The sequence below is a fragment of the Falco cherrug genome, unplaced genomic scaffold (assembly GCF_023634085.1).
Source record: "Falco cherrug isolate bFalChe1 unplaced genomic scaffold, bFalChe1.pri scaffold_58, whole genome shotgun sequence".
Classification (NCBI taxonomy): domain Eukaryota; kingdom Metazoa; phylum Chordata; class Aves; order Falconiformes; family Falconidae; genus Falco; species Falco cherrug.
In genome coordinates, this window is record NW_026599496.1 from 608123 (window position 1) to 634813 (window position 26691).

A 26691-nucleotide genomic window follows, 5' to 3' on the forward strand; every position below is an offset into this window, starting at 1 on the left:
AAGACTCATTCCTACCCAAGGATACCGATTCATCACACTAATCCAAACCCCACTTAAGAGAACCCTAATGAAAAATGGGTAAGAAGTTGTACCCGAGCTCCCTGTTTTGTAACCAACTGTGATGAGAGTGTAATACAAACCTCTGAAACCCCGATTTCAGAAACCTGGTGAGATACACCATCATCAGCCACCATGTCTGGGTATAACCACCTCTGCCCCCTTGCCATTCCACGCAGTAATTCTCTGTAGCTTTTCCTGGAGAGCAAACTGCAGCCAACCAACCAGTTAGTTACCGGCCTGGTCTGCCCGTGTTCCAGGCAGGGTCACCTAACACTTTCAGCAGCTCAGGTGCGTACTGTACAAGCCCAGCAGCTGGCCTCCAAGACCCAGAAACTCCACCTGTCTTAATCTCTCCTAAACTTAAAAAGTGATGCTCTCTGCAAGACCCAGTAAGAACAGCACAAGGTTTAAGCTTCCTTGTCCGAGAGTGCCAGCTTTTCCTTCTGAGACCACAAAGCACCGTCTGGATCCAACAGAAACGGGGCTGGTAACCAGCTTGCTGACTGCTAGTGCGCCGATACGGTTCGCTGTCTTCGGGACTGGCCCGGCAGTTTCGTATAGGCTTTGCCACTCCTATCTAGCAGCGCACAGCGGGACCAAACAGCCTAAAACGCCCCGCAAACCACGCTTCAACAGCATTGCACTGAATTCCTGCAACTGGTGGAAGGTATTGAGTGGAACGATAGGAAATATACCATGCAATAGTTCTATTTTTTGTGAGGAACAATAAAAATGCTTAGTCAGCCAGGGCTGATGAATTTTACCGCTTTTGAGGATTTGTGCAAGTGGTTACTGATGGATGATCAATACGCCAGCCGGGCAGGATGCTCAATACTGCAGCTTGCCACATCCCCCAGCAGAAGTTTGGGGAAGTATATGCCCCAGAACACACAAAAGGCAAACTGATTATTCCCCACAGCTCAGCAAGAACCGCAGGCAAACTGCTGTCTTCTGTACTACCTGCACAGCCTGTCACCACGTTCCAGGAGAAATGACCTAGGCTATGCTAAGACTCAGAAATCTCTAGAAGTCCCGTTGATCCACGCGGTACGATAGCTGTGTTACCCTGCTCAGAGACAGCCGGTTACTGACCTGGTGGAACTGATACAGGGCACTGCTCCCCTTTGGCCTTCTCACGCAGAGGATCGCCTTCCCACAGTCTCTGCCCAGATGCTCGGCAGCTTTTTGCTGGGGGTTTCCAGGAAACAAAGCAACCACTAGCAAGTGGCCTAAAGCTCTTCTGACTCCACACACTGCCCACGGACTTGCTTCTCCAAACAACTGAGTTTTACTAGACCCTTTGGACACTGTATATTACCCTTCAATCTAGCCACAACACCACCTTTGACAACTCCTTTGGAATGATTTACTATCCCATTGATCTCGGCCTTCCGAGATAAGCTATTTAATTGTGACTTCCCATCGCTCAGATGGATCCTCGCGTCCTGGATGAAAAAAGCAGCTCACGATCAAAGTGAGAGGACAAAGATGCACTGCGCGAAAAATAAATACTACAATATCGACGGCATGACTGGCTGTTGGCTATTTATAGCCTTACACTAACGTGTTATCTGTTGCAGAATGGCTGTGTGATCATGGCCATGACTCCCTTAAAGATCTTTGTGAAACAAAGTTAGCGTAAGTTAGCTGAAGCAGGCCTTGCAGCTATGCTGAGGCATGCTGATAAGGAAGCTGAGAAAAACACTGACCTTGTGCCTAATGTTGTAAATAACTTTGAGGAATTCGCGTAGACAAGAGAGGAAAAAAAAATATGTAGCTAGCTATCCGCAGAAACCGCAAGTAGGAGGACGTATGAAAATGTAACCCTTTAGAGCTTAGCCAATCAGCAGATGACTAGTAGGCATAATTAACTGGAACTGTATATATGACATAATCGCGCCGTAATAAATCGAAGCTTGCTCTATCACTCATATTGAGTCGGCTGCGTGCTTCCCCTCGCTCGTCAATGTGGCGCCCGAACAGGGACATCCCTCCATCTTGTGCTCCGTCTGAGGGGCGGCATGCAGATCTTTGTGAAGACCCTGACTGGCAAGACCATCACCCTTGAGGTCGAGCCCAGTGACACCATTGAGAATGTGAAGGCCAAGATCCAGGACAAGGAAGGCATTCCCCCCGACCAGCAGCGGCTGATCTTTGCTGGCAAGAAGCTGGAGTTATCCAGGCCATAACCTGCCCATCTTGGATAAGCTTATTTTTTAAAAAAACTCATGAATAAAAGACAAAGGTTGATATTTGCAAGATAGGAAACCGGATGATCAAGCTTGGGTAGGTCAACCCTTTTTCAACACACATAAGCATAACTTGCTTCGCTTGTCCTCTGTGAGGGGGGAAAAAAGTATATGTGTTACGCTGTAATAGAAAAGGAAGCCCTTGCATTCTTACTAAAGATCTTCTGATATCTGATAAGCCAGGCCCTCCAAATAAGGTGCAGTTTCCACTAGAATTACATAACGCATTTACAGGAAGTACTGGAGTTATCTTTAATAAGAGATCTCTGAGGCGGGGCCCATTCCACAAAGTCACCTTAGTTTTTCTCGTTCAACAAATGAAACTCAGGACTGCAGGAAGCTGTCCGGGACAAAGAACTGGAGCTGCTTCTCAGTATTTTCATAATATTAAAGAATCTCTTTTTGTCCAGGCAAGAACATTCTTCCAATACAAATGCAGGCTCATTAACTAAAAGTGATTCTGGTGAAGTCAAGCAAAAAAACACTCCGCTGATGAGGACACCCACTATGCTGCTACCCTGAAACCTAACCTGAATTACAAAACTACCCGTTTAACATTCAGTGGTTCTTTGAAATAGGTATTTGTAAACCACATCACTTTCACTTTATCAAGCAGATCAATTTTCAAATTTATATCCTTAATTTCACAAGTGTATAAACCTGCAGCTCATTCATACAGTCTCCTTCGCTTTCACCTCCTTTCAGTAGGCTACGCTCACCTGGAGAAAGCTGTCGTGGGTGCACGCTGAAGCAGTAGGACCAGCACAGCCAGCCAGAGGATCTGTGTGGGCTGCTGCTGAACAGCTCTGGTGTGGCTGCAAGAATTCAAACACAGCTATCAGACTGCCGGAACTTGTGTCTGGTGTGCAGTTCTATTGCTTACTTCGATTAAACATTTCAATAATCACACAGTAAGCGAAATTCCAGAAATTTATTGTTACCTCCCAAGTCATTTTAAGACCAATTTCTTAATCTTAAAAATACTTATTTTAAGATATGTATAGATATATTAAAAATATATATTGTAAAATTGATAAAACACACACATACATGCAGAAACTTCATCATCAGTCTTTTCTGTCTTAATATCACCTTTTTGACTTGGCTGCTTGAGTTTCTTGTCACAATACACCACAAAGTGCATTCACATAGCTGAGCCTAGGTGTTCATACACACATACACACTTGTGACCATGTGAATTTTAAGACTTACAAAGAAAATGAATTATCTTAACCCAGAGTGTGTCATTCCGAAGAATATCATGACTACTCCTGAACTACCACTCACCAGAAAGGTTTTCATATGTAAATGAACCCTACAGGCACAGATGTATGCCAAAGGCGCGATTGGACTTGCACTGTCAGGTGGCACCAATAACTAATGTGTCTCACATGGTCTCCATGACTGATTTTTCATTATTAGACACTCTCAGATAATGAAGCTTCAACGCATTTCTTTCACCCGATTCTACTACTGTCAAAGGTTTTGCAGATAGCCGAAAGTAAACAGAACTAAATCCTTACAATAATTATGGTCTAAGGCTAGTGGGGAAAAAGAGACTTAGACGAGCATATTTTATTTTACTGACTTTTCAATAAGAATCATAATGAAAAACCAGGGAATTTTTTTGTCACGGAAGTTAACAAACAAGTTTGAATACACATAAAAAGAAATCTTTTCAGAAAGTTCTACTTTGATTTCATTTAATGGGACTTCAAAAGTGAAATGGAGAGTCAAGAATAAGATTGAACATACATTCTTCAGTTCTCTCACTTATTAAATACGTATCTTAAGGTTAACTATCACTTTCCAAACAAACTAATCTTGCTGCTGTGCTCTCATGATGAAGGAAACCAGACTTTTTCATGTGGACATATGAAGAAACACGCTTTCAGCATGCTGTATGTTATAATATACAGAAGAAAGGATAGCGGAGAGATTAAGAGATACACAGGCACAGAAGTAAAACCGCTGAGACAGTCCTAGAGCGACAGTGAAAATTAAAAGATTTATCATACTCCAGTGAAATGTCACTTACACTCTCAGAAACGCTAATTAATTCACTGGAGGTTTCAAACGCCTCAGATTCCCTAAGTTTCTGCATTTTAGTTTTGATTACACCTTGCAAAATTTGGTATGTTTTCACCGCATTCTCACACCCACCTCCCACCCCAGAAGATTCTACCTGAGCAACATAGCCAAGTTATCCTTTAAACTTAAAGCAACGAGCGTCACCCAGCGAGAGAGATCTCCATATTCATGTCTAAATCTACGCTGGTCTCCCTCAGCTCCCCTACAGGCAGTACTTCAAAACAGGCACTTCCAGGACACCAGTAATCCTACCCCAAGACAAACTCTAAACCGAGCAACGTGAACCGCGCCCGAGACGCCCCTTTCCTTCCCTTGACTACGGAAGAGGGCTGGGGCCTTAGCTGAGACAGAGACAACTACAATTCATCATGATGAGTTTCAGCCTATGCTCTGTAACCATAGAAACGCAAAGCGGGGACCACCTCCCACCCTAATGAAGCAAGTATTCTGGATGAGGCTTGGAGCAACCTGAACTAATAGAAGGTGTCCCTGCCCACGGCAGGGGGGTGGGAACTTGCTGATCTTTAAGGTCCCTTCCAACCCAAACCATTCTGTGATTCTCAGGACACCTGCTCCTGGGAGAAGACTTAATAGTTAGCAGCTGGTAAGGCAGGCTCCACACTTTGGCCACCACAGTAATCTCTGCATAAGGGGCACAAGGCAAGGAGCACGTGGCAGAAGTTGCCTGTCTCTTAAACATTTAAGTGTGTCTACAAGAAATGCCCAGCTCCTCAGAACCCTTCCTTGACAAAAATGACGTTATGGAAACTAGCGATTATTGCCTGAAATGTTCTCAGCAGAGGTCTCAGAAGAGATGCACAAAAGATGTAATGATTTCACTGTGTAGGATTTCTAAACAGGGACAGATAGCTGTCTTTGTGAAGGTGCGGCTGCCAAAGGAGGAGCAGGCAGAAGGAAAGAATAATAACTGAGCTTTAGTTTGTTCAAGGAAAGGGTCACTGTTCTGAATTTCAGAAGTTTTAGGGAAATTAAACAAACACACCACAAAACAACAACAAACAGACCACCACTCCCCAGAAAATAACCTATCATGTGATTTTTCCAATTCAAGGTAAGGGCAAGGAAAAGAACAGTAATTTGCTTCAACTCCTCTTCTGAAGAATAAAAACACTGAAGTGAGACTGATTTATTTTGTAATCAAGTGATTAAGTGAGACTGACAATTGTGGCAGAAATAATTTCGAAAAAAGAAAGGAGCCAAGACTTTTGTACTTTCTAGTCTTCAGTGCATAAAAAAATACAACATAAAGAAGCTAAGCAAGAAAAAAAAATTAGATACAAAAACAGTACGAGCAGAATGAAATATTCTACACCAGGAGTCCTCAAACTACGACCCGTGGGCCAGATATGGCCCCCCAGGGTCCTCAATCCGCCCCCCCGTATTTACAGAACCCCCACACCACCACCACCCTGCCGGGGGTGGGAGGGGGAAACCAAGCAGCCGCAGATGACTTCCGGCCACCTAATCCGCGCGCCGGCCCCCTGTTTAGAAAGTTTGAGGACCCCTGTTCTACACAATACGTTTGACTGATCTTTAAGGTTTAAAACCTTAACCTGGAAAAACATGAGACCAAGGCCTAGGATACTACTTCTTAACAAGGTCTCAGTGCTTTAATATCATTGTCCAAGTTTTGCTTAATTGAAAAAACAAAAATGAAAGTTAGCCTCACACCGACTAGTTTTGGACAAATGTCTTTCTCCTCGCCCTTTCACCTCAACAGAAAGGCTATCCAGAAAATCACCAGGGGACACGCAAAATCTGGAGGAAGGACACGAATAGCAAACAGAAACTCCTTTTGCTTTAAAGGTCCATCTTCCTTTTAGACTTGACACTTTCTAATTCTCACTTGAGATATACACATGGCAGAGTATTATAGAAAAATATTTGAAAGTCTCACTTTAAAATCTCTTTTTGAAAAGCAAATGCAGAAATTTTTTTCCATACCTGTTGGATAGCAGGTTTGTGAGTACGGCACTGAAGATGCAGAGCTGCTACAATTTGCAATGGATGCGGCAACGCTTTGAGTCCCTTGCTGAAGTGGCAGAAGAGAAGCCACAGGCTGGAGTGTGTACGTGGCTCCCGTTGGAAGCGTCTGGAGTACCGGAAAGGCAGCCCCTTTATCTGGAAAAGCTGGGGAAGCCCCTTGCCCTGGCAGCAACCCAAGTGGTCCCTGCTGGATCCAAGTGGAAGGGACTGGAGTCGGACCTAATCTTTGTGCTGGTGAAGTGCTGGGGGCTCGGCACGAGGTTGCCGTGTAGGAGTAAGGAGGGAAAACACCTTGACCGTAAAGTTGATGAAACTGTCCTCCAGTCAGCAGTCCTGCAGTGGGTACAAAATAAAGCGAAACAAGTGTTAAGGAAAGGAGTTTTCACAGGCAAAGAAAGGCAATATGAGGAGCCAAGGCTCTACAACATGATTTGGGAAGACTGCCTTTGCTCCAGCATACTTAACCCAGAAAGGAGACTGTACTCTTAGACCCGAGCATGCAGTAACTGCTGTGCGGCACACGAGTGAAGCGCCAACACAGGTGTCTGCGTAGCATTCAACCTCCTTAAACTGGCAGTAACGAGTTACCCATATTTAGAAATGGGCCATACATCGGAAAGTGTAGTAACTTACTAAACCAAACAAAAGCAATTTTGAAAGTACTGTGTGTTAAATCAGACAATACATTTTAAAAAAGGGACATCATAAAGCAAGATTTGACCAAACTCCACTACTGACAGCTCACAAACAGCTAAGGGAAGGGCAATGTCAAAATCCTCCAAAGGACTTTGCAAGTACTTTATGACAAGTCATTTATTTGGTCAAGAAAAAAAATTCAAAGCCAGTTTTTCCTCAGTCAGCTCAACTAGTTCAGTGCAGACTAAAATATGCCAGACTTTGCCATTTTGTTATTTCCTAGATAGTCCTTTTATTCTTCTCTATTATTTTACAGTTTCCTCTCTCAGACAGGTACTGTTTCATGAAATGGTATTTGCTTTTATACCATGACAGCCCAATTTCTGTTTCAGGGCCTTTCTTGAAACACTGACAGTAACACCCCGAACGCCTGCGCTCATTGATTTCTCTAAGAACTACTGCATTTGTGACTCCCCTGCAGGATTGCATTTAGCCATGAGAATTACAAGTTTCAGGATGGTTCACATCAATAGGGTTGATCTAGAAGCCAGGCTTTCTCAGACCTGTAGTTTCCAATTCTCACTCAAAAGGTTTTTTAAAAAAAATAGCCTCACATTTACCTCTGGCACTCCTCTGACGGACGCTAATTCAAGAAATCAGTAACATACAGTCATTATTCTGCAAGTTCACATTTAACCATTAAGAATCACTAAATAAATACCAGCTGACCCTGAAGATTTGCTAAGACTTAACGTATAGGACCGTTTATTTCCTGTTCAGTACTTTCACCATTTATAAACAGAGAAGGAACAGGGGTATGAAAATCCTTTTGTTTATATTTTACCTTTGGATAGGGACATGAAGATTATCTAGTTCTAACACATACACAAGACACCACAGGATGCCAAGTTACCCACCTCCCGTTGCTGTCCAGGAATTGTTCCTGAATGTTTAACACAGCGTTACATGCTGCAAGACACTGGGAACAGACTGACGCTTTGCAAACACAAGTATCTCTTATCTATCAAATTACCTCACATTTACAGCAAAGACGTGTCCCTAAATAGTCAGTACAGAGCGCAACAGTGCATTGTCAGCCTGTCAGAACTTGACTGCATAGAAACCCCAGTGTTTTCCTTGTTCGTCTTTCTAGAAAATGAGACTCCTAGAGCAAAAACTCTGAAACTGCAGCCAGCAAAACAGAGGACAAAAAATGAACAGGTCATCTCTTTCTAATAATTTCCTTTACCAATGGTCTGCATTACATCAAACCACATGTCACTGAAGTCTGCAATGACTCACCTTAGCCTTAACAACGTTAACATCAAGTCATTACTTTAAATGCTTCCTAGCCTCCCTACCGAAATAAGTTCCATCCCTTCTCCGATGCTTCATTTTGTTTTCTTGGTATTGCACGTGCAGTTCCACACACATCACGGAAAACACCACTTGAATTAGATGACAGTTCCTACCCTGACACAGTAACCACGAGCATGGTGATACCCTACTCTGCTCTAAATGCCAGCCGGTGCTGCAGAGAGCAGTACCGTCAACTGCTTCTCCCCTTCCCCTGGTCGCACAGTCCTGCCGCTCCTCCTACACCGCGCCTTACAGCTCTGCACCCACGGGGTGCATCACCCGGGTCCAGGAGCCAGCCACAAAAAGGCTGTTGAAGTCTTCTCCGATCGTTGCGCTGAACCAACATGTTGCTGTATCAGCTGCAAGGAAGATGACAGTTAACACGCCACCAAAGGAATGGGAAGCAGGAGTGCTCTTCTGGCAGCAGCCCACAGTTAGAGCAGCCCAAGAGCACTGCAAAGCAAGATATTCACATCTGCCTTACACAGCGCCAGCTACAAAGCTTTCGGGCCGATACAAAACGTGTGGAATAATCCTGAGGGCTCAGACTTGTCTTGGGAAAACTCAGATCCTCTCAAAGAGCATTAGAAAAAAGAAAACACGTTCTAGAGCTTTTCAGCAGTATTATTTTCTAATTAGCTCTCACCTACTCATGCAATCCGTTTTAAAAACTGCATAGCTTGTGAATTCTTTTTCAGGAGACAACCGACAAAAATCTTACTACCAGGTCTTGCCTCCTTTGCACAAAACTAACACGATGCTCTAATTATCACTTCACAAGACTCACTGTTTCGCACACAATTAATGACAGCTTATTAAGCACCCCTACTGATGGGCATCCTTACCGACGGGCAAGAAGCGGTAACGTTCATCTGGTAGAGCTGTGCCAGCTCCACAGAGATCGGGCAAGGGTGTTCTTAGTGTAGTACGCAATGGAGACTGTACTATAGTCTACAGGCAGCCTGAAATACATGTGAACCATGCTACTCATGCTTACTGGCAGCAGATCTACCTGCATAAACAACGACAGCTTCCCTACACCAGGTGAACTGAGATGCCACCGGCAAGGACAGGTAACCCTTCTCCCTCAGGGGAGTGCTGATTTCCAAATCCCATGCCACCCAGCGCTTCTCAAAAACCCACCAAGGCCCCACACGGCCCACTCCGACTCACCAGGCCTGTTGGCATTGCTGAGCGTCGAGGGCGGAAGCAGCGGTTGCCCGGCCAGTGGCGTGCCAAGCAAGCGCTGGAAGCGGTTGGGTGGGCGGCTGGTCACATCCAGGCCCGCTGCCATCTTCGCCTTGTTGCCTTTCGTCAGGCGCTTCAGGTGGACGAGGAGGTCGTGGCGGTCGCGGCAAAAGTGGGGGCTGCGGAAGCGATGCAGGGGCCCGGTGCCGTTGCCACCGTTGCCTTGTCCACCCTCTGGGCCCGGCCCCAGCACACCGCTCCCCGGCAACACCCCCACCTTGCGGAAGCCATAGAGACTGAGCTGTCGCATGAAGCTGCTGAAGTTCGTGGTCTTGAAGAAACCGGCGGCTGCCGCTGCCCCACGGCCACCCGGCTGCGCGGCGACGGCCGGCCCGGCGCCCAGCAGCTCGCACTCACAGCGCGGCCGGTTGATGACCAGCCCCCGGCCGGAGGCGCCCCAGCGAACGGAGCGGCAGCGCGGGCTGTTGACCAGCCGCCGCAGCCTGGCGGGGAAGGTGTCGGCACTGACGGGGCCGGGCTGCTGCGACGCGTCCGTGTCGGTAGGTGGCGCCAACGCCGCGCTCAACCGCCGCCCCGCTCCTCCGCTTCCCCCGCCACGCGCCGAACGGCACGTGCCCCGCCTGCGAGGCGCCGCCCGCCGCGCGCGGCCCCCGGCCCTCAGCCCCGCCGCGGCGCTGGTCCGCGCAGCGCCCCGGTCCCTCGGCACGGCACGGCCGCAGCCCGGCCCCCCCTCAGCTCGCCGGTGCCCTCAGCCCCGCCGCCCCCCTCAGCCCCGCCATCCCGCTCAGCTCCCGCCGTCCATTCAGCTCCCCAAGTCCCCTCAGCCGGGCCATGTCCCTCAGCCATCCCCCTCCGCCCCGCCGGTCCCCTCGGCCACCCCCTCCGCCCCGCCGGTCCCCTCACCCCGCCGGCCCCTCAGCTCCGCTGCCACCAGCATCTCCCCTAGCTTCCGTGAGCGACCGGGCGGCTGAGGCCCGGGGCCGAAAGTTGCCGCTCGGGGCGGCCCCGCCGCCAGCCCGGAGCCGTCCCGGCGGCAGCCTGGAGGTCCTCGAACCACGGCGCGGGCGGGCGCCGGGCCGTGGAAAGCGGCTGCAGGCGGGGCAGAGCGGGGAGCACGCGTTCCGCAGCCCCGCGCCCCGCCATGGCTGCCCGCCGCACCGGGACCGCGCGCGGGAAAGGGGGCGGGGCCGCAGGGCCACGTGACACCTCGCATCCCAGGGAGGGGCGGGGCGGGGGCGGGTTCTGCTGAGCAGCCGGACCTGCCCGGGCCGCTGCGCTGTCGCGGGGTGCGGGCGGCGGGGACGGAGGGGACGGACGGGGGCGCGGGTGGCGGGGACGGAGGGGTCGGGGGGGACAGAGGGGGACGCGGGCAGCGGGGGGCTGGGGAGCTGCTCCATGTGCCGGGGGTGCACCGGGCTGGTGCTTACCCCGCCGGGAGGAATGCTGCCGGCAGAGCAGGTGTTGCAAAGTGTCGGCTTAAAAACCACTGGCAGTTCACAAAAGGAAAAGCAAATTTATGAGGAGCGCAGAGGAACGCGGAACAAATCGGGAATTGTGTCACATTTGCCCTAAACCCCCCCAGACCTGTGCAGCTCTGATCCCCACGCCAGAACAGATCAGGTGGGGTTAAAATGGGGCAGAGAAAATCAGCAGCGAGGGTAAGAGCTAGCTTCAGCGGAAGGAAATACTGAAGAAGGAATCTTCAGAGGGGCGGTTATTGTATAAAAACATAGGTAGTAAAGTTGTAGTTAGTGTAAAGGAGGCAAGCACGACTACTGGAGGTTTTCAAATAGGAGAAATCAAATCAGGTACTTAATCACAGGGAAACCGGGGAACTAATTGCCACAGGATGTTTTGGGTACCACAATGTTACTTGGCTAAGGGAGGGTGTGGGGGTGTGCGTGTGTGTGAAGAAAAAAGAGAGGAAAAAAGAAAAAGAACAAGATTAGCTATATTCACAAAGGCCAGAACTCTTAAGCGGCACCTTTGTCACTGCGAGTGCTTGCACTGAGCGCTGGCACAGCTCTGAGGCGGTGCCTGAGCTGCACTGGTGCAGATCTGCCCTCTCCTCAGCCTTGTGCTGCCAGCTGTGACTGCAGGCAGACTGCAGGAACCAGCAGAACCATCCTTACCGCTGCAGAACAGGAATCTGCTACGAACCAACAGGCAAAGAAGAGCAGGGAGCCGGGGAAGGAAGAGTGCGGTGATCTCTCTCTCTGCTTGCATCTTGCCCACAGGTCACCAGCAGTGGCGGAAGAAAATGACATTCCTCTCTCTTGGCTGCCCTCAAAGCAAGACAGTAGCGAGAAGACTGAGCACCTGTGTGTTTCGTGACCTCAAATACATTATCTTGGAGTTGTCGTAAAATTTCTTAGCAAGAAGGTACCAAACCAAACCTCTTCTTTACCTAAAGTCGTCCTTATTGCTTTGGTTTACAGCACAGCCCCTAACCACCAAGGCAAGTAAAAGCGCAGTAAGTTCCAGAAAGGGGGCAAAATTGAATAAACTGATGGGAAACCGTTCCTATTTTTAAACTGAAAGTAATACCCCTCTGCTCTTCCGCATAGCTGAAGTGAGGAAAATGGTGTTTGGGCGGGGTGGCTAACAGAGTTTCACACTTCAAATTAAACCAGAAGCAGAAATTTTGTCAATGTTGTCATCAAAGCTAAATCCAGCACCACAGAAGGATGTTGCTTTACCCAAGGAATTAACGGCCTGCGATTCTAGTAACCTCATGCTGTCGTCTTCCCAAGAGGCTTTGCATTTTTTTTCCCCTCGGTAATAATTTATTAAGAATTATGTTGCTCAGTGTAAACAGCTAAAACTTAAGTAAAGCATACTGAATGCAAATCTGAAAAATCCAGAAAAATGTCCACTTCACAAAAAATTCTTCTCGGCATTCCTGAGGTTGTCTTTTGCATTACTTCAGTGAAATGAATCTGGGTTTCTCTCCCCCTGTGCAGCGAGAGTGCCAGAAGACCATGACTACCTGATGGTGGGACAGGTGAGGTTTTTAGTGTATCATCCGTAACTCAGGGCAGAGCCAGCAATACGTAGTCCATAACTGAAATGCAGAGCATGATTCCCTAGAACTAACACACAGAAACATCGGTCCCTTTGGTACCACTGGCCATTCTTGACTTCAGCCACAAGAGCGGATTCATTTGCCACTTCATGGTCAGTGGGTTAAATTTGGTCCTGAGGACTTTAATCGTTACTTTGCTGTCAAAGATTGTTATTAGCCAAAGGTGATGGGAGCTGCAAGAATAAATAGCTTATTACTAATTTGTGTTATGGACTCAGTGCTTTCCTTCTTTTTCACCCATGTGAACTCAAATTGCTGTTAGCCTGCACGCCCCTATTTGCCATGTACCATGGCAGTTACTCCCTGGTGTCTGCCTCTCTCACAGCTGTGCCTTTCTCTGCAGCTAGCTTTCTTCCTCCTTCCCTGCTGCGGGACACCAGAGATGTCCCTATTTTACACACGAGAAGGTGGGCCTTTGCCAGAAATTCATAATCCTCTTCTCCTGCCAGTGCTTAATCTCCATTCCAACCTTTTGTAATAACCTCCTAGTTTTCTGTGTTTCCCTTGCTTATACATATATATATATAGTAAAAACCCCTACCAACTGAACGATGTAAATTACACATTTTGCAAACTGATTCTGCAGAGCTGAACAAAAATGGTATTGTTAGCTTGTCTACTGTATGTCAGGGCAAGGACAGCTGCATTTCCATGCGGTGTGCTGACCCTGACTACCATCCAAGGACATACTACTGTTAGTAAAGGCAGCACTTAATCCCTGGAAGGTCTTACCAGGTTAAGTGGAGGAATTTTCATCACCTGGAAAATTTAAATCAATGTGTGCTTTTGTTCAGCTACCAGTTAGTTGAGGAAGTGACCAGTTTACGTTATCAAGCCTGTAATTTGAAGAAGGCCAGACACGCTACGTACAGTCACCCTTCCTGGGCTGAAAAAGTCCACCTCTAAATGCATAAGAGGAATGTACATATATACTATAAAGCTGGAAAATAACTGTTCTTACCATGATTATATGCTTGTTAGATCTGTGAGTGGTAAGAAGTGTTGCTGTAATTAGTTTCAGTTTTGTTAGGAAGGTAACAAAGAACAGTTGAAAAACATTCCCTAGAGAATTAACATTTTGGAAGAAAAGTGATTTTTCTTACATTTTTTTTTCTAGTTAAAGAAATAATTAGCTAGTGCAGAAGGATGGATATTATTTTCTTATTGATGTATAGCAGTACAAATCTTTGAGCTCCAGACCTCTTGTAACACAGCTAAGGCAGAGTCTCCTACTACTACATTTTAATTTGTTCTGAATCAACATAAGTAAACATTGAATATTTCTATCCATGTCATCTTAATTAGGAAGGAAAGAAGGACCTAGATGCTTTGCTAATAAGTCAGATAAGGCGAAACTCAAAACTGTTTTCAGATTTGACAAATTTTGACAAATAATCTCTATTTTTAATTATGGATGGGATTAGGTCTGGAAGCACGAGCATAGTACAAGACAACCAACTTTCCTACTCAGCTGACTCATCTGAAACTATGGAACATGACAATTTTAGAACGGGAGCCTAAGAACATGTCATCAGCCCATTTTTCTCAGTTCTGTTTTAAGTGATCTTTGAAAAGCATAGTTAACTTCTGTTTCATGTGTTAATACCACATTAAATTGCCTTATTGCTTTGTGACGTAGAGAAACTTTGGTGTTGACTTCTCTGATTTATTTCAATTTTTTTTTTTTCTTGTAAGCTTGAAAAAAGGATATTCCACTGAAGTAAGTTGATTGCAAGCAGTTTCAGTAATTGAATCCCTAGATAGATGTCTTTATGCTGGGAGGTTTTGTTCCACTATTAATGGATTTTTAATTCTGAAACAGTTTAATTTAAAACCGTTGCCATAAAACATGTTAGAATTCTCTATTTTTGTGGCAGGATTTTTTTTTTCTTTTAATTTTTTTCTTTCAAAAAAAAACCCCTTTTTAAAAGCTGAGGTTTAAGATGATATTTTTACACTAAGAAATACTGTAAAATGTGTTCTGAGACATTAGAAAGATTTCTACAGGATAGACCTGTTAAGACTATCATGCTGTCAGTCTGTTGCAGTGTTCGCCAGTACTAAAATGACTGCATTTAAATAATATTACAAGTAACTGAGGTGTTTTTTCAGTGGGAAGAAAAATCCTTTGTGACCAAAATGTAAACCAAAGACCTATCTTCCACAAAGTTCAGAAGTCTGTGGCTATCCCACTGCACAGCAGTCCTGTCATCAGAGCAGCTTACCTAAACTCAGCACCTGTTAAAGGGGGATGATGAACTTCTGCCCCTTGCTTCCTTTAATTGCACCCTCTATAAAACCGGTTTCATTTCACTCCCTGCTGTTCCCTGGTGTGGGGTCAGCAGGATGCAGACAGCACCCTTCTGTGCTGTGAATTGGGGTCTGGTGGGTGAGCAGTCTGCGGGGGGGCGGGCAGGAAGGGTACCGAGGTGACACCCCCCAAGCCCAGGGCACACTCGCTCCAAGGACAGGCAGCCCCCCTAAGTCAGCATTTGAGAACCAGAACAGAAGATGCTGGTGAGGGCTCCCAGCATAGGGCTCTACTCCATTGTCTGTGGAGGAAAGAGGTTTATGACTTTGATGTTTATCAAGATGAGTGCTCTATAAATTCATGCTCCCAAAAATTCATGCACTACTATCATGATTTTTGGGTGCAGAGCGCAGGAATTTAGTCGGTGGTCCTAATCCACCCAGCTAATGCATCTTAATAAAGTACTATCTGTCAGCTGAGCTACAGCAGCAACGGGTGTGTTCTGGTCAGCCTGAGTTGCAAAGCAATTTGGCTAGATAAGCATCTTCGGATACAAAAAGTTTTAAGGGTAGGACAAGCCTTACATGACTGTCTCTTGTAATTATCCATTCACACAGATCATCTTTTTTGACATACTTTGGCAAAATTTTGAAGTGTTCCCAAGATGTAGGACAAGTGGCTGGATCGTAAGAGCATAGATATTTCAGATCCAGGTGGGTAAATATCTGAACTACCTCAGGCAAGATAAACCCAAAGTTTTGTTCCTCACAAATCAATCACAGAAATGAAAAATTATCGTTATTGTAATATGACTACATGTAAAATGGCAAACAAAATATGACAATAGGGAAGTCAGTGGCTTTGTTACATGCTCATATAATCTGGTCCTTAAAAGCTATCTCCTGGCTACATCATTGTTGCAGTGAAATTCATTGCTCTCTTTACACATCTTTGAAACTCTCATGTATCAATGGCTATGAGATCAGAGTATGATCATCTTCAAGGAAGAGTTGGTAGCCCACTCTTCGCCAAGGTTGTAGAATGACCGAATCAGGACTTCTATACTCGTATTGTCAGGAATTTTGTCTGATTTTGTATTTGGGGGAGTAGGGGGTCGTGGTTGGTTTGGTGGTTGTTTTTTTTAAAGAGGTCATCCCTAGAGGATTCTTAGCTCTTCCTAAAGTTAATTTCCTCTGAAATCAATCCAAGTTAAAGGCATTCACCATCACGCAGAATGTGTTCTTAAGTTCCTATATTCAGTTAATCCTGCGATCATGCTCAAGAAGGTCCTCCACTGAAGTCAGGGCAGGTACAACAAAATGAGAATTCTGGATTTGGCTTCATTGTCCAAATTCACAGTGTCTGGGAGATGAATAAGCCAGACTGATACTTACAACGATGCATAGCCATTCTCAAACAGTTTAGCATAATACATTATTCCAAAATCTTTTAAACATGCCAGCATTTGGACATTTATATGGTTTTTAACAAAGAACTCTCTAAATGCATTTAAAACCATTTTAAGCCTTGTATCACTAAAAAGAAGACCGGAAGAATTAAGTTGCTGTGACTTTGCATTAGTGGCCATGACAGCATACATTCAGTTCTGACATTTACTGTTATTCCCATGACACCCATAAATATTGCAGACAGCTAGCTGGCTGATCACACATTGCTTGGCTTAGCTGCTTCTATAATTTAGGGGGGATTAAGTTAGCATTTGAAAACTAGAAACTTTTTTACATTTCATATTTATTACTTTGCAATCTTCAAAAGGAAAATCACCCCCCCACCATGTCCTGATCCATCCAGTGAAAAGTTCTTCAAATTCAAATTCAAATAATTCCTATTGTTGTTAGTCAGTTCTCTAATATTACAGATTAATGTGGAATATCTTTTTCTGACTCCTGTTTGTGGCCTTGCCCATATGATTTCCTTCACAATATTTTGGGATGTATCATTTAATCATTCAAGGTCATCACAGACATTTTGCCTCCTGCAGCAGTGAATCCCACAGTTTACTTACACATGTTAAATATATTTCCCAATAATTGTAAAACACACCGCTTCTTTCCTTTTCTTTCTCTCCATTCACACTGCTAAATATTACAGTAAAAGCTTGTTTTTCCTGCTGCCTGCTACCATTTCAGCTAGTCCCTTTGTCTTAAAATCTTTGTTTTAGCAAATAATTTCAAATACAACAGTAGCATTGAAGAATATAAAGATGCCATATGTTTGATTTTCCGCTGCTCATTTAAAAAATACATTATCTGTATTGTTAACTTCTGGTGGAGGGGGGGCAGAAATTGATATTGCTATTTATGTTTGCTCCTATGAAGAGGTTCTGCCTACTCAGAGCACAGTAATTGTGCTCAGTAATTGAAGTATGGGATTATTTCAGGCTAATGTGTGTTTATTTACTTCAAGTTAAATTTCATCACTGCTACTTCTATTTCCCTCTGAAATATTTCTTAATCCTCCATAATTTTACACCATCTCTGCTGAAGCACTCTTCTCCAATAGTATTACTGACTGCACTGTTTCTGTCTTCTTCCTTTCGCACATCAAATGTCTGGGACTTTTTGGTTTTGTATTAGAAGTTTAATTTGTATCTAATGCAGATTTGGACCATTATATAAGATACTGAGCCAGAGTCGTGTGGCTTTTGTGATGAGCAGTCCTGTCTCACCAACCTGCAGGTTCTAGGAGTTGACAAGCATATTGATACGGGCTTGACTGCTGGTTTTCCAGAAGGCTTTTGGCAAGGTCCTTCACCAAAGGCTCTTACGGAAATTCAGACATTATAAGGAGGAAGGCAGCTGCATGGTTAAATAACTGGGTAAAAGACAGGGAACAGAAGAGAAGGGTAAACGTTCAATAAGTGGTCAGAAGGCTGTTTTTCGCCTTCACGAGCAACTTAGGAGTAGGTATCAACGACAGATGAGGTATCAGTCTTTACAAATAGTATGAAGTTATTCAGGATGCAGCAACTGTCAAGGACTGAAGAAGCTGCTAACAAAACTGAGTAACTGTTTAGATGTATTTTGCACCCAGTTATTAAATGTGTTGCTTTATTTGCCTCATCTCATAAAGACAGAGTGGGAAAAAGCTCATAGAAGAACAGCAAAGATCACGGGTATGGAGTATCTTCCATGTGAAGGAAGACTGTGCAGACCAGGACTCTTCAGCCCAGAAAAGCTCCAATATGTGACAGAGGCATATAAAACCATAAATAGCCAGAGAAGTTTATTGTTTATTTTCTTTCCCTGTGGGACAATTAGGGTTCAGCCAATGAAGCTCGCAGGAGGCAAGTTCACACTGAACAAAACAGGGTGAATCTTTATACAATATGTAGTTAAACTGGTGGAAAGCCTTGCTGTAGGATGCTATGAATGATAGCATTTACACGATCTCAAGAGGACACTGTGTAAAAGCCTGGACAGGAAATTCTGTTGAGCTATTAAATGCAAAGATTTTCCTGAATCCCTCTGGAGAGGTCCATAAGCTGCACATTCTTGGAAGAGTGCATACCAGGAGGTGTCACTGGAGGCTTTGCATCCCCAGGCACCTGCTGGTGGCCACGACTGGCGACAGGACACAGGGTTAGACACGGTGCAGCCATTTCTTATGGTCTGCTCCCCTCAGGACACTTGGAACAGCTTCTCTTCTTAAGCGACAGCAGATGTTGTGCCTAACTGATGATATCCCAGTCAGCAAAGTTACAAAAAGACCCGTCAGCTGTATATTGAGGCCAAGAAAGTTCAGGCTGAGACACAGGTTTTAAACACGTAAGGTCATTTCTGTTTATAAGCCTTAGTCCAGCCGCAGCACGCTCCTGCTCACTGAAAGCTTTGGCAGCAGCTAAGATTTCCCTGTGGCTGCTGAGCTCAGCAGAACGGGAACGGTTTGCTCCTGCGGACTGTCCTTTCTTTTGCTAGCTGCGTGCTTCCCAAATCCCTCCCTGCTAATGAGGGCCACAGAGAGGCCACCAGGACCCTTCTAGTTGTGAAGGAGAAGTTGAGTAATTGCTAGCTGCATGTGCCCCTCTCTCCGTACCCTTCCCAGCAGGTGCGCTGGCTCTTCCCTTGCTACGCAGCCCCTCCTCGCTTCCCCAGTTGCTGCATTACTGCCCCTACCAGACCTTGGGAGCTCTCCTGATGTTGTAAACTGAAGGAGGGTGGCTATCCTCATTTCCCACTCTTGCTATTAATCTTGCTCCTCTGTCCTTGTCGAGATACTATTTCCACCTTCGCCCTGCTGATCTCCCACCTTCCAGGGCCGATGTCGCCCATGCAGCCGCCCCTGCCAGGCACCACTGCCTGCACCTGCCTGTGGCTCCTGCTGCTCTCCGCAGACCTCACCTTGCCCCCTGCGGAACAGTGGGGCTTGCTGGGCTTCTTTGCCTCTGCTCTGTTTTCTTCTGCCTGAGCTCTAACTGGGGAATTGTTCCTTGCTTTGTGCTTAAGGTTAAGAAGCTGAACTAGTTCTCCAGGTGTTCCTTATTGAAAATGTCCCAAACCCAAAAGTAGTTAAGTATTTATATGCCCCTTGTTACTCCTGAAAGCAAAAGGAAAACACACTTTCCCTACCATTGTCCCTGTTTGACATTTGCCATAGCAAAATTTACAGAGGACTTTGGTGTATGGCCCATTTGTGCATCGTATTTTTAATTTGGAAACCACAAAAAACCCAAAGTCTCATTGCCATGAAAAAGTAATGCTCAAATCTGTAAGAATATAAACCATACCTTATAAAACAAGCTCTGCTTTTCTCTCACAGCTCCCATCTCAGGTTGCTTTCACTTGGTCCTTAGTGATAAAACGGCACCATAAACTTGTTTTATGTCCTGCTCTGTAGTAAAGCACAGTGCAGTAGGTGGCAGACACAAGAAATTTATATTCTTAGTCACTTCACTGTGAAAGGTATTAATGACAAATGAGAGCAGTAGCCTCAACATGTCAAATTTATAAACAGCAGAGAAAATGGAGATGGACCAAAGTAAAGGTATGAAGAAAAGTTCAGTCTTTACCAGCCCCTGAAGACTGATGGTGTGATTTGCCTCTGAGTGGTGGAAGGGAGTCAGAGAGGGTCTTAGACTTCCTCTTGTGCTATCCTCCTGCAGATGGCTGGGCTCGGGGCTGGTGGGTGTGCACGTGTTCTTCGCAGAACTCTGCAAGCGAATGCTGAGATGTGGTGCTAGAAGACATGAAGCTCGGTGCTCGGCAAATGCTGTGTCTGCAGCTCACTGCTTGCAGGTCCCGATGCAGACGGAAGTGGCAGGGTGAATGATGCATCTGATACTGCAGCTGTGACTAGCTGTGGCTTTGGAAAGAGCAGAAAACTAGTCATGCAGTAAGTGTGCCTGAAGCTTTGATCTCCCTATAAAATTATCACTTTTCTCCACTATTGAAAGAGACGTACCACATATGCATTAAGCCAAATGGAAGAGAGCATTAGTTTTTGGACTGTCACCATCTTTAAGCACCAGCAAGAAAATAGGAGTGTGTTTTCCTGCTTCAGATACTACAGATTCTGTGGGACGTTGACATTTTCTTACAAGCTGTCTGTGAACTTACTCAAGAGAAGGGCAAGCTAATGAGGCAAACATTGTTTGCCTTAAGTGTCTGTTTCTCCTGTGTGTCCGGGGGCTGTGACACAGTCCTGCAGACCAAAATGCAACCCCCAACAAACACTAACGATAAAAAAGGAAAGTATACAGAAAAATCCCTTACCGTCTCGGAGATTTGCTTTTCCTTGCTCTTTCTTCTTACTTCCTCAGCGTTTTCCACATGAAATCCCGTGGCTTGACTGTCACACCATGGAAAAACAAGCAGGGCCAGTCTTTCACGTTCCTGCACTCAGCATGGTCCCCACAGCTATTTTGATGAGAATCGTGGGTGGGCGGGAGGGGTGAGCTGAGCCTGGGTGGCCGCTCTGGCTTCCAGATGAAGCTGGATCTCCCTGGTACAAGAGGCAGTCGGCGGCTGCAGAGCCTGGACAACTGACAGACCACCCTGAGCCCCCTAACCAGAGAGCTCCAGCCATGGGAGGGATAATAACAGACACCCAGTTGCCTCCCTCTGGAAAACTAAAGGAAGAGGAAAGGCTAGCGCAAAGTTTCTGGAGGTCATAATCCAAGAGCTCTGGGGCATCCTGCTGTCAGTGGGAAGAATTAGTGGCTGCAGAAAAAAGGGATCAATGCAGAGGTCAAGAGTAATGTGGAGAGCTACACACACAGAGCGGAGAGGAGGGAGGGCAGACAGCCTGGAACATGCCTGGGTCATAGATGAGCATGAACCAGGTTTTGGTTCGGCCTTGTGGACATCAAGGAAATGATGTGGCCCTGTTGTATCCTGCATTGGCACAGCGTGTTGTCGGTTTTGTGCGTTGCCTGTGCTGCACCTCTCTGGCCCTGGCTGAGTTAGTGCACAGGCAGAGACCCCCTCTCCTGTCTGGCACGCCACATCCAGCACAGCCCCGACACAGCCTGCCTGCTTCTGGTTCTGCAGAAGCCCGTCTCTTGCCTGTGTGAGACCCTCTTGGGAAAGCTGGCCACCAGAAAAGGCCGTTTCCCAACCTGGGGAAGAAGCTGATAGAGCAGGGCCCTGCAGGTAACTTCAGTCAGCTTTGCATAGTCCTACTCAGCTTCTCCTCCAGCCCAGGGTGAGGATGCACAGCAAGGTAAAGAGAGAGAACACAGAGCTCAGAACAGATAGGATGGGCTACCTATGTAGCTGTTTGTGCCTTAATGGCATTTGCCACCGTGCAGGTGGCTGAAGAACCCAGATAGTGTGTAAGGCACCTTCTGACCTTCTTTAGTGCTGTGCGTGTCAGCTCAGCCACATGCACACAGTCATGCTTGCAGAAGGGGCAGGTTGACATCCAACACAGAAGTACTGTGTAGTATCATTCTGTGCAAAGCCCAGGGTGTGCATGGATGAAATACTGGTATTTCGCCATTCTGGTATGTATCTTAGTGACATAGTTCTGCACAGTTGCAAACAGAATTATAAAACAGGTTTCTTTCTACCTTTTTTTTTTTTTTTCCCTAAAGGTGTGGAGAAAGAAGTACAAAAAGATCAGGATGCTAACAGGCCTGTTGTCTCACCCCCTAAGAGATCAGCGGTAACAGCCACCAGGCTCCATTCACCAGGTAATTATGAACCAAAACCCACTGCTCAGGGAAGATTTAAACTTGTTGACTTTGCATCTCTTGTCAACACACTAAAGGGAGACCTGCTATTAAGTGAAGACTGATTGTGTCCAAGGTTCATTAAGCTGGCTCTGAGTACAGCAGGCTTTATCATACCAACGCATGAGCTGAACAGACTTTTGTTTTCTTTGTTACAACCACGAAGTCATCTCTCTGTCAAAACAAAGAGTTGTTGCTATTACATCTTTAAGGTCACAGGAACATTTAGGTTTATCATTACAATTTTCTTATGTAACAAGAGAACAGATAGGTATAGTGAAATAAAAGACACCTCAGCTACCTGGAATGAGAGTATATTGTATATTGCCTGGGATCTACTCTTACTGTTTGCAGAGGCGCTGAATTTCCTGGGCTGTTTCCGTGCATGACTGGAAAAGGGGTTATCTATAGAATTAACCTTCGGAGTGCTATTGGGGCATTGTCAGCTTAGCCCTCAACATTGCGTACAAACACATGGGTTTAGCATTTCTGAAGAATACCTTTGCTTATTTACTAAGATGAAGGGAATTTATTTCTATTTATGTTTCCTACGTGTACATCAACAGATGTATAAGGTACCTAAAGGCTTTTCTAAGGCTGGCCTTTGGCTGATAACGCTTCTGAAATGCGTGGGCATGGTCCCAATGATTTCTTTGTGCTTGCAGTTTATCTCCTGTTCTGTTGCCTCAGTTTTTAGACTCTACTTAAATACTTCAAATGCCATCTCTACAGCTATATGATGCTTGAGTTGTTATTATGGGGAGCAGAACCCCATGTTTCTTCATTTGATGGTAAAGTAAAAAAAATGTAGAACAGCTCTTTGGCTTCTAGAACATTCATCAAGAGTCTCTTCATGTTTACTAAACTCAAACTCTTCTTCCTCCTTCACACCCAACAAAATCCAGAAAATGGGAGGTTAAATTTAATCTTCCCAGCACCAACAGGATTCAGAATTCTTCTCCTCACAAAGCTACTAGGGTAAAACATGAACTTACCACTGTCTTCTGAACCATACAATTTTTAGGCTGTTAACTGGTGAGATCACCAAGAGAGATCCAAAGAAAAATGTGTTGTGCAGAGTGCCTGACCAGCAGCTCACCAGCATTTATAACAGTGGGACTCCAGTTTAAGCACCAGAACTGATTGTGGTGGTAGCAGCATGTTACAGAACAGCTGATTTGCTTCCACTAGAACTGGAAAGCAAAATGAAACAGAGGTATTTCTGTTGTCCTAAGGAGGCCTGCATTTCCACAGGTCACTTAATGGTTTTCAAGGCTGAAATTTTTGGCATATCCAATTCGTAAGTCCTCAAATGTTGCTTCATTGTCATGAGAGGCTGAGTAAGTGCCCTCTCTCCCACTGCACAGACTGATTTAGGATTTCTTAAGCTTGGTTGTCTGAAATTATGGCAACCTAAAATTGTTTATCAGTGTAAGGATCAAATAGGAAGGTAAACCTCATCTTTATTTTTGAGAGTAGCCTTTAGCATTCTATGAAATGACAACAGCAATAACAGAAATAACAAACAGACAATGTTTTCACCTATTTAACAATTCCAAAACACAGTCAAAGCAGCCATTAAACAGGACAAGGCATAAGGGTAGCTGGGGCTAAGGGGCAGTAGCACAGCCTTTCCTCCATCAGGATCACAAACTTGTGAGGCATTTACTCTTTGTGATAGGAGAGCACGTGTCCTCCAGGTAACTGCCACACCTACATGTGGCCATGAAACAGGCTGTAAAACTTGGAGTGCTGTCTCTAGGTTGTGTTCCCTCTGTTACTGGCCTCCTCACATGCAGTTCTTTTAAATCAGTGCTGGTCTTTGACTGTCATGCAAATTTTTTTTAGCCTTGAATCTGATCTTTAGACTTTTGGTCAGTCCTCCTGCAGACTTGCAAGGAGTTTTGAGATGCAGAGTCTCATAGCGATATCTATTTTATCTATTGATGCAATCCCATTCCTGAAATATGTGTATAGGAACAGGTGTACATAGATGCAGGTGCTCTGTATCCACTCCATTTTAGGATGGTGCTGTCTGTTTCTGACATCTGTCACTCTACAGATTGCTTGTTATCAGTCCTCTGAAAGTAATTCTCTCACTTCCCTTATGAAAATGTCCAAAATTGGACAGTTAAAAGGCAAACGAATTGCATTCCCCATCTAAATCCTCATGGACTGTGTTAATTGTGAGTATATACTTGTCATGTCTCCTAGTTCAAACACAAGTAGATAAAAAAGACCTGGGAGTTTTGAAGTGGATCAAAGGGGTTTGGTGATTATTTCAGCATACACGAGGTCTCCCCCCTGGTCCCACCATCAGCAAAAAGGACATTCAGGATCAGGGCCAGCATCATTAATACATACCCTGTTTTGTGCAGAGCAACAGAAGGGAGACACGAATGGCAGAGTAAGCTTAGTAAGCTCTTTTCAGACCCAAATGAACTGAGAAATTCAGATTCATCCCTGAGGAGAATAGCACAATTTCATTTACAAGGACAGCTTATAATACTGATGAGGACAACACAGAGATGTGTGCTTCAAGTGTTCCAGTGAACAGGAAAGCTAGAAAGACAAAGCAACCTGATGGGATTCTGTTTTCATTAAAACTGGACTGATTTTAAGAGCTTCCCTTTACGCTTCTCCCTATGCCTTTTGTTGTAACATCACCATGCTGCCTCAACAACCCAAGATTTTTATACTAGAAAGTCAGGTATTTGTGGCCGTTGCTCCTATGAATCTCTTATTTTGTGATAGTACCTACTGCCTACTGCCCAGCTGAGAGCCCCTTTACATGAATGGAAGAATCTGTAAGATAATAGCATTCCTGAACAAAAAGGTGTACAGGCTTTAACTGTCATGAAAATGGATAGAGGGCAATGGCTGTGCTGGCTGAACTCTCTTAATGACTCTCTTTTCCTTTTTACCTTTTTGCTCTTTAATAACTCTGTTGGGTCCCGCTGCTTGTGGCGTTTTTAGTTCATGTTTCTGAATAAATATTAAGACCCCTCTATCAGCTCCAGGTTCCCAATATCTTATTCCCCAGGTTCGTCCTAATAGCCATCCGTGGTCATTAGGCTGCAGGATTTCTAGTACATAACGTGCTTACAGCTGCCAAGATGGGGGTCCTCTGTGTGTCTATCCCAGCTAGGAGCTGGTGGATTGCATCCTCTGGGTCCCCATGTTATATTTAAGAATCTATTTTTAATGGCTACGTCCCAGTTTGAAGCTATGGTTTCACATCCCCAATATGCACAGTAATAGTGATTAGGGAAATTGCAATAGCTTTTCCCTGGATTCGAACTGGGGCAGAGATAAAAAGGTTTTATTGTTCTTTCTCGTCGACCGGGTAGGTCTAGTTCATAAAAGACTAAATCTTCCAATTTAACTTGGAATTTTGGGGATCAAATATATCGTTATACCGAACTTCTATTGAATCTTCCCATCAACCTAAGGTCCAATTGAAGGGTAATGCTCTTTTTTTTTTTTTTTTTTTAAAGTCATGGTAACCAATACCATTAATAGGATACTAGCTTTCATTTCCCCACTGTTCAGTACCTCTCTGCCTTCCTCGTCCACTCTTTTGCAGAGAACAACGGGATATCAATATCTTCTTGGCAGCAGCAGGTAGTCTTCAGGGGAATTTTGCTGTTATCCTGTCAATAATTTCCAAGGTCTAAAGAGTTAGTTATCTCTTAAATATATTTCCACCTGTTTGGTTGCTGTGTCCGTTTCCAGGCGAATCTTATAGTACAGTCTTAAAACTCTGCACCAGTCTGTTTCATGTACTTCCCAAAGTTCAGGTACTGACAGTTCCCATCCACAAAATAATTTACAAATTTCCACTTGATCCTCTGGTCCCCTGGTACGTATCGAATCATTGTGACATTTCATACAGTAAGGTTGTCTCTTAAATGAAACACAGGACCAATCCCTATCACAATTTAGACATCGGCAAACAACCCAACATGAATGTCCGGAAGTGGGGTGTTTTAAGCAGGGTATTCCCCGGAGATCTCCTCTTCTGGGTGATTCGGGTATCTCCGTCTCTGTGTTGTTTTGCGGTCAGCCAGCAATGGTGAGACAGATAGCGATGTCCCAATAACGTCCTTCACACCGCCCCGTGGCTCAACATTGCTGCTCCGTGGGTGGCATAGATAGAGATAGAGAAAAGATTCTGCCAACTATACAAAGGAGGTTAACAATCTTTATCTAAGCATTAAACCCATTTACCATTATCAATAAACAGTAACAGGCAATAACTACAAATGACTAACAAGAACTACAAATCCCTAACAAACGTTAGCTAACAACTCAAAACTCAAACATGTCATAAGCTAATTTCAAAACATTATCATAACAGGATTACATAACAAAACACAATACAACATTTCTTAGCATATATAAGGTTTGTTTGTGGGGGTTAAGAATCAAGAGCCAAGAGGTGGGCATTTAAAGGGGTAAATTTTCATGCCCCTTTAAGGTTAGGCTGCGCATGCGTTTTCATTGTGCAGTTTTGGTCAGGGCATTAGCCTGAATCTTGACCAGGAGGGTC

General features: G+C 45.1%; 1 protein-coding gene across 1 annotated transcript; it reads right to left on the minus strand.

Annotated features, from left to right (window-relative positions):
- Positions 1 to 4746: 4746 nt before the first annotated feature.
- Positions 4747 to 10003, minus strand: LOC129735219 (heat shock factor protein 5-like). The gene is made up of 3 exons (XM_055700566.1): positions 9868 to 10003; positions 9576 to 9769; positions 4747 to 6740 (listed from the first exon to the last, which is right to left on the minus strand). Exons 1-3 carry the CDS (start codon positions 9879 to 9881, stop codon positions 6292 to 6294), a joined length of 657 nt encoding a protein of 218 aa, XP_055556541.1. The 5' UTR covers positions 9882 to 10003; the 3' UTR covers positions 4747 to 6291.
- Positions 10004 to 26691: the final 16688 nt, after the last annotated feature.